General features: G+C 41.6%; 1 protein-coding gene across 2 annotated transcripts in view; it reads right to left on the reverse strand.

Moving 5' to 3' along the window:
* The window catches only part of IntS4 (integrator complex subunit 4), a 59,017-nt gene that overhangs the window by 31,846 nt on the left and 14,958 nt on the right, over positions 1-12,213 (reverse strand). For both annotated transcript variants that reach the window (XM_068362681.1, XM_068362682.1), the window contains exons 5-7: positions 7,744-7,878; positions 7,381-7,494; positions 4,686-4,904 (exon numbers count right to left, since the gene is read on the reverse strand). In XM_068362681.1, the coding sequence (XP_068218782.1) occupies positions 4,686-4,904; positions 7,381-7,494; positions 7,744-7,878 (468 nt within the window). The remainder of the gene's footprint in view (positions 1-4,685; positions 4,905-7,380; positions 7,495-7,743; positions 7,879-12,213) is intronic.

Genomic DNA, 12,213 nt, shown 5'->3' on the forward strand with positions numbered 1-12,213 from the left:
AACGGCCTGTTCTCCCCCTCCTGGAGGAGTAGAAAGAAGACCTATACGTTGGGGGGTTAGAAGATGAACCTCTTCGGGGGGGAACCACAGAGGAAGACCACTGTCCTGACGAGGGTTCCCTCCTTCCTTGAGTTGGTGTGGTACGCGCGGCCATGGGTGCTTCTGTCACTGGCCTCCTGAAGATGGGGCGGCGTGCCGCCTGTGGCTTCAGGGTAGGTAGCTCCCTCTTTTTGGCCAACTTCTCCACGACCTCTTCCGCCTTCTTCGTCGGAATAAGCTGCTCCCCCCAGACGGAGCAGGTCTTCAAGGCTTTAGCTTCCCTGTCAGGAATCTTAATGGGAAGGTTCTTGACTAGGGCGTCTCTTCTCCGGAGAATCCAATTTGCGGAGAGAGCCAAAGACTGAAAGGTCAGGAATTTAAGGGCGCGGCTACCTGACCCCAGCAACTCATTCAGAGCCTCCCGTTTTGCAGGTTCCATGGAGTCTGTAGGAATCTGGGTGCCTACTAGGGTGGTGGCCCACCAATCCAGCCAGGAGGCCACATTAACTAAGTCCTTGGACATCTCCTCCATCATTGCCGACTCGGAAGGGGAGAAGAAGGTAGATGCTGCCGAAGCCCTCCCGTCGGAGATGCCCTGGCACAGGATGTCTATGGTTTCCTCGGTCTTGCACGCACCGGTCGGCCTATTTTCTAAAGAGTAGTATTTCGACTGCGACTTCAAACCCTGTAGGAGCTTTGCTGAGCTGTGAGCCCTGCAGGAGTCGCTATTGCGGGATATGACCTTATCAATGTGAGTCTTTCCAATCCCCACGTTACTGGCCTCAGGGAGAGAGAGAGAGGACTTTTTCTGGGCGGGGACCGCTATGAACTTGTTCAGGCCTGAAGTCCAGGGTTCTTCCTCTTGAGTGGCGGGTTCTATAAGGTTGTTATAACCCCTAATTAAGGCAAGGACTCTCCTGTACGCTGAGTCCTCCGTCACCGCCGACTCGCCCTCCCCTCCTTCCGACCGACGGGGCGAATCGTGATCTCGGTCTCTGGCGTGATGTCGGGGTCCACGGTTCCCTCTATCTTCGACGTCCGCTGTACCTCTCCTCTTCGTGGCCTTTTTCGGTGAAACGGTGTCCTCCGTGAGATAGATCGACGGAGGTGTCCTTCCCCTTCTGGGGTCTCGATGGGGAGACCTGTCGAGGCTGCCCGGCCTAGACGACGGCCCCCTGCGCTGGGCGGGATAAACGTCTCCAGGACGGGTCTTAGGCCTGCAAGATGTAGCCCTTCGCTCATCTGGTGACTCCCTGACGCGGGACGTGGAAGTCCTTCTAGGGGGACTGTCTCCTGCCCGCTCATGTGTCGAACCAATAGGTTTGGAACAGACTTTAAAATTGTTCTCTGGGACAAACACCCACGTCCCTTTCGGAGAGACTGGTCTCCTGCTTTTGGGTGTAGGGGAACGGGGCCTCATCCTGTCCCGAGATCCTGTGGGAGACCGCGAAGGGGAGTTCCTCCGCACAGACCGACCTCGTTTCCGCGTCCCTACTGGGGGGGTTGTTCTCCTGCTTTTGGATGTAGGGGAACGGGGACTCATCCTGTCCCGAGATCCTGTGGGAGACCGCGAAGGGGAGTTCCTCCGCACAGACCGACCTCTTTTCCACGTCCCTACTGGGGGAGTTGTTCTCCTGCTTTTGGGAGGAGGGGAACTGGGACTCACCCTGTCCCGAGATCTTGTGGGAGACCGCAAAGGGGAGTTCCTCCGCACCGACCGATCTCGTTTCCTCCTCTGTCGTCTCCTCCGTTCACTGCTTGACGAATCCGAAGAGTCACGTCCTGACGAGAAAGACTGACCTCCGTATCGTGACCTAGCACGTGACTGCGTTTTCTTGGGGCTACGCCGTACCCCTGACGGAGAAGGAATGGGGAGACTCTCCTGTAGCGAAGTCTTCGGCGGCAACCATCCCGACGGGCCCGCCAAACCGGGGAAGGCCCCGCCAAGGCCTTCCTCCATGTCCAGTGGGGACCTCATCGGAGTCCTCGGCACGTCCCAAGCCAATGGATCTTCTTGCGGGGACTCCTCTCTGCCGACGCCACCACTCGTCGCTGATGACCCTGGAACTTCCACCCAGGAACCTGACGAAGAAAAAGGGACACTATTAGACCACATGGGGTCCCTCGACGAGACGTGGCCCTTATGAGAGAGAGCCACGTCCCCCGGACCCCCACTACACTCACTTACGGCCGCCTGACTTGCCTTGGCCAACGAAGGACCGCCCACAAATTCCCTCTCTTGGGAAAGAGGAGCCAACTGCATGTTCTCCTTGGACTTACCTCGCCCCTTACTTTGGGTAGGGGAAGGCGGATGTACCCTACCTGACCCTTCTCCTGCTGAAGTCGCAGGGGAAGAAACGCTAGTCTTCCTAGGAGACTTCTTCGATGCCTTCTTCTTTTTGGTACGGAATTTTATCCACTGGACCTCGGGCCAATCGGCACATTCGGAACACTTATCTGACGGCGAACAAGCTCTACCCCTACACGAGGTACACAACGTATGCGGGTCAACCTCGGGCTTAGACAGAAAAGCCCCGCATGATCTACCAGCCCTAGGCCCAGGACAACGGCGAACGTGTTCCATAACGCAACACAAAGGGCTGTAGACACAAGCAAGCCACAAAGGAAAAGCACTAAAACACTAGGAAAGCACAAGGGAGCGAAATCAAAAGCACGTAGTGAAAGCACTAAACACACACTAAGAGATCCCGATCACGTGGGAAGCACGTGGAACTAAACACAAAGGGAATCGCACGGAGTATGAGGAGCTTCGTGAAGCACGTGTGTTCACGAACCGACCAGAAAACTTACTGGGGAGAGCTTCTCAAAGACGGGCGACCTGCCTGGGCAATGCCCCCAGGTCATGTTATTTCCCGTTATTCAGGACAGTATAGAACATGGAAGTAGGGGGAAACTACGTAAAAATCTGGTCGTCGGAGAGGAGTTACCAGTAATCTCCTATAAAGTGTTTCAAGGTAAGTTTCTGTGTCGGAACAATTAGTATTTAAAACACTTCAGTTTGAAAGAAGAATGAACAAAACGTCAAAATCGATTTACTCTTTCTGCAAAGTAAAACCGTGATTCTCTCTTTCTCTATCGTAACGATAGAGCGCAAACTGCGTAGCATAAATAAACCAAACGTTAGTTCATCTTTGAAAAAACAGCACGAAGACTATTCAAAGAATATATTTCTTAAAATATTTTCTAAAAAATATTCATTTCATAACTCTTACAGAGCAAATGATTTAAACTTAACGAAAATAAAAGTTGAATGGGCTTAACGTTGTTTAACTTCGGTTTCCAAGTTAGGACCGCCTACATCTCGGACTAGGGGAGGAATAGGTAAAGGCCGCATATAAACAAAACATAAAATTTATCTTGATGTTTAGTATAAATGGAAAGCTAATCGAAGAGGCCTAATAAAGGCGGGTGAGATATAAAATATAGAGAGGAAAATCTATAATTATCAACAATAATTTATAACGTGATAAACTAATTACTAAAAGCCTTAAACACACTTCCGTACACTGAGGGAAGGGTCAGCCATCTTTACTCTATGGAAAAACCAGAGATAAAAAAGCAAGGGCAAAACACTTTTCCTCTCCTTTCAAAAGCATTTCTTTTGAAGATAGTATTGAATAATCCAACACGGCGAAAGCAATAAAACCAAAACCAAGTACTTCACTAATTCGGTAGAAAACTCGAGGTCATAAAGCGAGTGGAATCAACTTGTCGATGAAACCGACAGAGAAGAACTGAAGATGTTTACAAGTATATGCGGTATCTGGCCGATAGTCGGCGCTGGTGGGCACACCCGCAACCTTCACGGCGATCGCTCGCGAGTTTTTGGAATCTGTCGAGCCGTCGGAGACGTCAGCTATTATATATTCACCGGCTAAGTTTAATATTTAAAAACATAATTGTTAAAATATTGTCTAACTTTAATCAAAATAATTAGGGAGTGACAACACTACTATTATTACAGAATCTGTGCAAAATTTATCTTGGAATACACCATAATTACATAATTTAAGGTACTTACAATATTCATAAGGCATAAGGCAAAAAAGGTGAACTGTCTATCAAAATGGTCCATGAGTTTTAAAACTCATCAATCTTCTGCCCAGGAGGGGGAGACATAATAATTTAGTTAGCTGCTGAAAACTTGAGGAAATATATATCCTAATCTCTCTCTTATATTGTCTTTATTTTACAGCGGAATAACACATACAAAACTTTTTTTTTTTTAAATAAATTGTTTACATTAAAGTACAGTACAGTACTGGGTTTATGGTGAAATATATATACCATGACTTAACTAAATACCTAGTAAAATTACATTCACCTAACCATGGATAATTTTGATAAACTAATTTACAGGATATAGATTACCTAAGAGATCACAGTATTTTCAAAGATAAAAAATCTAAATAAATTTAAACTACAGAAAGCAATATATTTCAAATTGTTACACCTTTTAATGGCCTATTCAAATAACCAATTGTGACAGGGATTTTTTTTACAATTTATTAGCATATTCAATTATAATTAGCATCAAATGGAATGTTAATGTTATTGGTGGAATGAATTCAAAATACCTCCTTCACTATTGAAAAAAAAAAAAGCAATACAGTATTTATTCTTACCCTCATGTTAGACATAAGCTTCTTATCAAGGGTCTGCTGTAAGAAATATTCAGATACATTCGTCATGCTGCCCAAGAGTGAAGCTGCCTGCGTTCTCACACGGACACTCACGTCATTGACAACATTACATATCTGTGAGAAGGCGTGATCAGCTAAACGTACGTGGTGATCACTGTCAGGGATGGGAACTAATCGTTCAGAGTCACTCTCTGCTACAACCTGGAAAATCAGCAGAGAAGTTTACACACGTAATACAGTAGTTACATTGCAATTCTCATCTGAAAACTGTGCAACTGTATCATAATTTAAGAAATATTTACTATGATGTAACACAGTAAATATGGATTAAAGTACTGTTTAAATTTTTCCATACATTATATCATTAAATTATGAGTCACTCTACAAGGGCTAAGGAATTGGCCTGATGATTTAGTGGTACTTGGGAATGGATTTTTTAATTTGGGTTTAAAGGTCACCCACGAATGGCAGAGTGAAGGGACAATGATAATACGAACATCTTGCCGACGAATTGGACTTCCAACCCAAGGTGGACCCAAACCTTCAGAGGCGGCTTCAGCCATCTACAACAGTAGAGTTAACTCATGAGATCACAGTAGATCCTCCTAGGTCTTGTTCCCCTAATGCTAATCCAGATAATGACCTCAATACCGATTCTGACTTGATCGGTGATCTCCTCCAGCTACTAGTTTTAACGCTTCCGACACGGAGAAAGGCGAGGCTGAATCTGCATTCATGCCGGTTCTCGTTTGCATTTGTGTGGTCAATGGACTTGGTGAGGCCTATAGACGTGGTATGCCAGACTCTGAGAACCTACACACAATAGTTGGAGCTACCGTGGTCTAAGTTAGGTGCTCAGTCCATTATTAGCCGGCCGGCTAATGTAGTTTTTTAAAGGACAGAACTATGACATTCATACCACTTAATAAGGTGACTTAGGACATCTCCAAACTGCATAAGATTTTTGCCTCTGACCTTCAGTTTTGCGATGCCAGGTGAATTATCCTGAAAATTAGTGTTTTTCAAATTCTATCTCCTCCCTTGATAATTAATATTAAGACCTGGGATTACTAACCTATATAGACCTGATGTGGACCTTCAATGATATGAGGAGTTTTTTTCCCAAAAGTAATCTTTATGAATTTATTCATTATGGTAAAAAATTAAACCCTAAAAATCAGGGAAAAATTAAGAAAATAATTAAGAAACAGAAATTAGAAAAAAGGGCAACATTTGATTGTTTTATAATGTCTATCTAAGTTATATACCAAATTTCAATGCTATATGGTCTGTCAATGGTTCATGAGAATCAGGGATGATGGTGGCCACTGCTTTAATGACCTCCTGCAGGAGAGCTTCATGAGTCAGCATGATGGAACCTCAAGTCAGAGGGAGCCTGATGATCTCTTTACTGTACAACTATCATCACAGGAACAGACATAATCGGGTCTATGATCACTTTACTGTACAGCTACCATCCCAGGACGAGATATAATCAGGTCTGGCAATGATTTGTGACTAGTAGAGGGCACCTGGTGAGTTACCAAAGGTAACTGCATTCACTGAAGATTACAGGAATCTTGCAAGACCCAAGTGATGAAGTTAAGTCCATGCTAGGTTGCAAGATGAATACGAGAATCATCTGCGAACTCCTGAGAACTCAGCTCCAAAGAGCTAAAGTACGCTAGCAAGAAGTCGCACTGGTGCTTCAGAGCAGCCTGAGGATGTGGACTCCTAGGTAATGACAATCTCTCTTCCTCCTTCTGCCATACTGCTATCACTGGGAGGATGACCACTCCCTACACCTTGGGCAAGGGAAGCTTCTATGCAGGAGTGTCCTCTACAAGAAGGGTAAAGACGGTCAGGGTCTGTGCACTCCTGGGAAATGAAAGTAATACTGGAGCAACATGCCTTGCCTGGACAAACTTGTATATCGTGCACCCCTAAGTGCGTACTCACCAATTCAACACAGAAGGAAAAATGGGAAGTTTTAAATTTTAGCCAGCCCATGAGAACATAGAAGGAGACGTCTGTCTTCGACCATGGATGAGATCAAAGTGAAGAAGGTATGAATGAGTGGTGGCTGGTGCTTCTACCCACTACCTCTAGTAAGAACCCTAACAGATATTGACCCCTCGATAAATGTTTTTACAGCCATATGTCAGCTTGTGCTCATTTCTCCTCTTGTGTAAAGAACATAAGGTTGTTTGTATTTTGTATAAGAACAACTCTAATTATTGCGGTTGTAGTGAACAATCTAAGACTATTCTAACAATTATCTAAAGGTAAAATCAATCTAATTTAGGATAGGATATAAGCTGTGTCCTAAGTAATTCAATTCTAACTTTTATAATGTTACAGGCAATTACTCTCCAATCCAGTAATGTATCTGTAAAGTGGAGGGAAATCACTTGTAGACTCTATGACCATTACAATTATCAAGGTACAATTAACTTCCTATTGGATATATCTTATTTATATATAAAGAATATACAAAGACTAGTAATGTATTTTAATATGAACATCATTTTAATATCTTACCTGGGAGGAATGTAGAGAGGAGAGGTAACCTTTTTTGTTTCATTTGTTTGATGTTGGCTACCCCCAAAAATTGGGGGAAGTGCCTTGGTATATGTATGTATGTGTGTAAATTAAAAATAAACAACAAAAGACTAACCTTTATCAGTGTGAGAGCTGCCTCTCGAACACACTGGTAATCATCTGCAAGGGCACTGCACAGTTTCTCATAAACTTCCTCGGACAACTTCACTCCTTTCTCTTGTACAAGCAACTATAGTAAGAGTAAAAAGAAATACTAATATTCTGAGGCATATCTAAACTCTTAGAAATAAAAAAAAACATTTGCTCAGTACTGTATCTATTACAGTGTTAACTTGCATACAAAGACAAAGTTTATCTAAATATAAAACAGGCTTTTATCATGAGGGAAAAATCTTATTACAGTCCAATTATTTCATGAACAACACATATCTTATAATTTTAATGCACAAAATAAGATACAGAACAGTACAGTACTTACAAGAGCATTGAAAGCGGCTGTTCTCACACGGTTATCTTGATGTGTTGTGTGGTCAATAAGCGTGTTCATTATAGAAGTCTGCACACGGCCAACTTCAATTGGACACAAACTACCAATTGCTTCTAATGACCTCACCTAAAAATAAAATATGATATGACAAATTTCATAATTGGTAAATATCTTAAGTACCCGTAGGACTACATATTTCAATTATTTCAAATACAGTACCTGTTTAAGTAATACCTCTAGATACAAAATTAATTAGTTCCGGATTGACTCTCGTATCGTGAATTTTTAGTATATTAATGGCAGTTTTACATGTAAATCGCCTAATTCGTTCCAAGCCCTAGAAAACCCTCACATTAAATTTTATAATAACGCTATAACCACAATGAAATACTGTACAGCCAATTACATTTGAATCATTCAATATACCTGACCTAACTGTTGATACTTGTAAATTAAGTAGTTATTAGAACATAATGCAATAATAAATGGAAAATAATACATTACATACAGTAGTGTACATACTGTATATGAAATATATAGTACTGTCCATAATGTACTTTATTAATGTTACCCTTACTGTGGAGAGGTACGATTTCTATCATGCATAATCAAACCGAGATATAAAATAAGCACATGCACTCTTGGACTAGACTACATCGTTGTTCAAACTGTAAAGTATAGCCATTTACTGTAGTAAAAAAATACAGTCATATTTGAAATAAACCGGATTTTGATTAAACTGTGTCCAATAATAATGCACGTAATATTAATATTTTAGTAAAGTATTCATAAATAAAGCCAAAGCAAATTATAACCTTTTCCATTGTTTACATTTATATAATCTTTTCTACCGTTTATGTTCTCAAGCTGATTGATACTCCTCAACACTTTCCAAATCATCTGATTAAGGCAATCTACCAAAGGATATTTCATATTTCCTAATAGAAACAAAAGGTCTATCAGAAAACTAATTTCAATACTTTTATTTGAAATATTTCTCTCATTTCATTTACCTTTGAGTTGAATCGCATATAGAAGTTAACCGGAGTTTCATTCATGTTGCCAATGCCCGATAATTTATATCTTTTTTTTAGCTCTGGAACTTGATTATAAAGCATAGGAAATTATTTATATTGTGTTATAACAAAACTACGGTATATTCTTTGTTTCCAGACACTTTGTAACTTTATCTTCCAAATTTGGCATTTACATTTAATTATGGGATTTGCAAATTCATAGTTCCCACTTAAATTTCTTTTTTTTCCTTCAGTTTCAGACAGCTTTCCCCGATTCCAAACAGAATGGCGGTTATGAATATTGTTTGTTTTCTCGCCTTCATTTGTTAGTTTATATTTGGCAGTACTGTATATTTTCTTGATCTTTTCTCCATATTGAATAAGGATACAGTGATACCTCGGTACTCGACCATAATCCGTTCGAGATCCGTGTTCGACCTCCGATTTGTTCGAGTACCGAATTTTTTTTCCCCATAAGAAATAATGGTATATATTCTATTCCGTTCCCAAGCACTCGAACAGGCCCAAAATATTAATAAAACGTGTACCTAAACAACAATAATTATCTAAATGTGTATGAAATTGGTCAGAAAATCCTATAAAACAATTTTAAACCATTTACTGTACTAAAATAAAACAATTTTAAACCATTTTCTGTACTGTAGTGAACATACCTTTGAGCAGCGGTTCGATGGCATACAGGGATGGATGTGGAGAGGATGGAAGGGGGAGGTTACTGCTTGGAAGGAGAGTCCCCTTCCATGATGTGGCGGGGTAGTTCTCCTTCAGGAGTTGTTTCTCTCTCCAATGAAAGGGTGGGCAGATCTATTTCAGGGGTTTCTTCTCTTCTTTGTCTCTTCTTTGGAGGAGAAACAGGCTTTGATGTAGCAGCTTTCTTTTCTTTTGTGAAAAACTGGTCTATTGTTAATTGTTTCTTCCTCCTCTGCAGTATTCTTCGAAAATGATACATGACACTATCATTAAACATATGCACTGCCCGGTTTGCTACTGCAATTTCTGGGTGGTATTTTTCAGCAAAAGCCTGCACATCTGCCCACTTGGAACAAATTTCATTGATGAGAGAACTTGGAACATCCTCCCTTACCTCATCCTCTTCTGAAGATTCCTGCTCCACAATCAGATCCTGCTGCTGTTGTTGTTGCAGGTGCAACAATTCCTCCACAGTCAACTCGGTAGAATGGCTTTCTACAAGCTCATCAATATCATCCTTGTCGACCTCAAGCCCCAAACTCCTGCCCATGACAACAATTTCCTCAACGACATCAGTGTCATCAGAAATTACAGGGGTAGCAGTGCTTGGACCCGCCTCTGGTTGGAAACCTTCAAACTCCCTCTCTGTGACACATGATGGCCACAGCTTACGCCAGGCAGAGTTCAATGTCCTATAGGTCACACCTCGCCAAGCTTGGTCAATCATGTTAACAGAGTTGAGGATGCTGAAGTGTTCCTTCCAGAATTCCTTTAGGGTCAACTTCGTGTCACTGGTCACTTCAAAACACTTTCTGAAAAGGGCCTTGGTATAGAGTTTTTTGAAGTTTGAAATGACCTGTTGGTCCATGGGCTGGAGTATGGGAGTAGTATTGGGGGGCAAGAATTTGATTTTGATAAAGCTGTATTCTTCTTTCAAGTCATCCTCGAGACCTGGAGGATGTGCAGGAGCATTGTCCATAACCAGAAGACATTTCATTGGCAAGCTCTTTTCAATGAGGTAAGCCTTAACCTGGGGGGCAAACACTTCGTTTATCCACTCAGTAAAGAATTGTCTTGTGACCCAAGATTTAGTGTTCGAGCGCCACATAACTGGTAGTGCACTTTTACAAATATTATTTCGTTTGAACACCCGGGGGTTGTCCGAGTGGTACACTAACAAGGGTTTGATCTTGCAATCGCCACTTGCATTTGCACACAGCAACAATGTTAGCCTATCTTTCATTGGCTTGTGACCTGGCATCTTCGTCTCGTCCTTGGTAATGTACGTATTGGCTGGCATTTTCTTCCAAAATAACCCAGTCTCATCACAATTAAAGACTTGTTGTGCGATCAAATTTTGTTCATTTATGTACCGATCGAATTCCCCCACGTATTTATCGGCTGCAATTTGATCCGAACTAGCTGCCTCCCCATGCCTAGTAACACGATGAATACCTGTTCTATTACGAAACTTTTCAAACCAACCCCTGCTCGCTTTAAATGTAAATGAATCACTTTCACTGGTACTCGGACTTTTCTTCACTAATTCTTCATAGATATGCAACGCTTTTTCACAAATGAACGCTTCACTAACACTTTCCCCGGCCAACTGTTTTTCTTTAATAAATATTAAAAGCAACTTTTCCATCTCCTCAATCACTTGTGGCCTTTGCTTAGTTACCGCCGTAACTCCCGTTGCAACATTCGCCTTCTTAATCATTTCTTTATGCTTTAAAAACGTAGAAATGGTTGACTTCGCCATTCCGTATTCTACCGCTAAATCGGACACTCGTACACCATTCTCATATTTCGCTATAATTTCCTTCTTCAACTCGATCGTTGTTCGCACTGTTTTCCTCTTCTCCTTCCCCTTAACACTCATTACTTTCTTGGGACTCATTATGAAAGCTAAAAAAGCAATTAAAAGCACTGAAAATCACTAAATCACAACGAATGCTGATCGCGCGTTGTCTGAGTGACGCTCTCGAGAGAACTGATGCTTCCCGAACAAGCGAGAGTGGCCGAGATGGCGCGATCATCACAAAGCCCATGCGGTCGTCACGTGTTCGGCTGGTCGAGTACCGAATTTTTGGTCGAGCACCGCAGCAAAAATTTCTCGAAAATTTTGGTCGAACTCCGAATTGTTCGAGTATAGAGTCGTTCGACTACCGAGGTATCACTGTATATTGTAAAAATGTCAGTCTTATGCTACAATCGTACGATGATTGATATGTAAGCAAAACAACTGCTGATTCGATTGTTCATAACATAACAACTTTTTTCTTTGGTTACTATTGTGGCTGTATGCGTTTACGCAATGCTTATAACGTTAATACTGATACTTTTATCCGTGTCTTTTAATTTTCTAACCCCTTGAAGTAGAAGATGGGATAAAAAAATGGAGTAAAACTGGTAGTCTTTGTAATTTGGTTTCTCAAAAAGTAACTCTCATGATACACAAGAGATATGATAAAATCATATTTTATGGGTGAAAATTTGGGGGTCGCACAATACGCGAGATCGGCTTTTAAACGAGTATATAGGGTATTTATTTACCAAAATGAAAGAAAATATTGATAATGATTTGGAATGCGTAGTAGCATTGTGCGTACATAGATACACATAAACAGTACTGTTCATTGTGTTTTTAAATCTAAAAATTTACTTGAATATAAAATTAACTTTAAATAAATAATCATGACATTAAAAGGAAAAAATATGTTACGATCTGTTA

Source organism: Palaemon carinicauda, chromosome 39 (assembly GCF_036898095.1).
Source record: "Palaemon carinicauda isolate YSFRI2023 chromosome 39, ASM3689809v2, whole genome shotgun sequence".
NCBI lineage: Eukaryota > Metazoa > Arthropoda > Malacostraca > Decapoda > Palaemonidae > Palaemon > Palaemon carinicauda.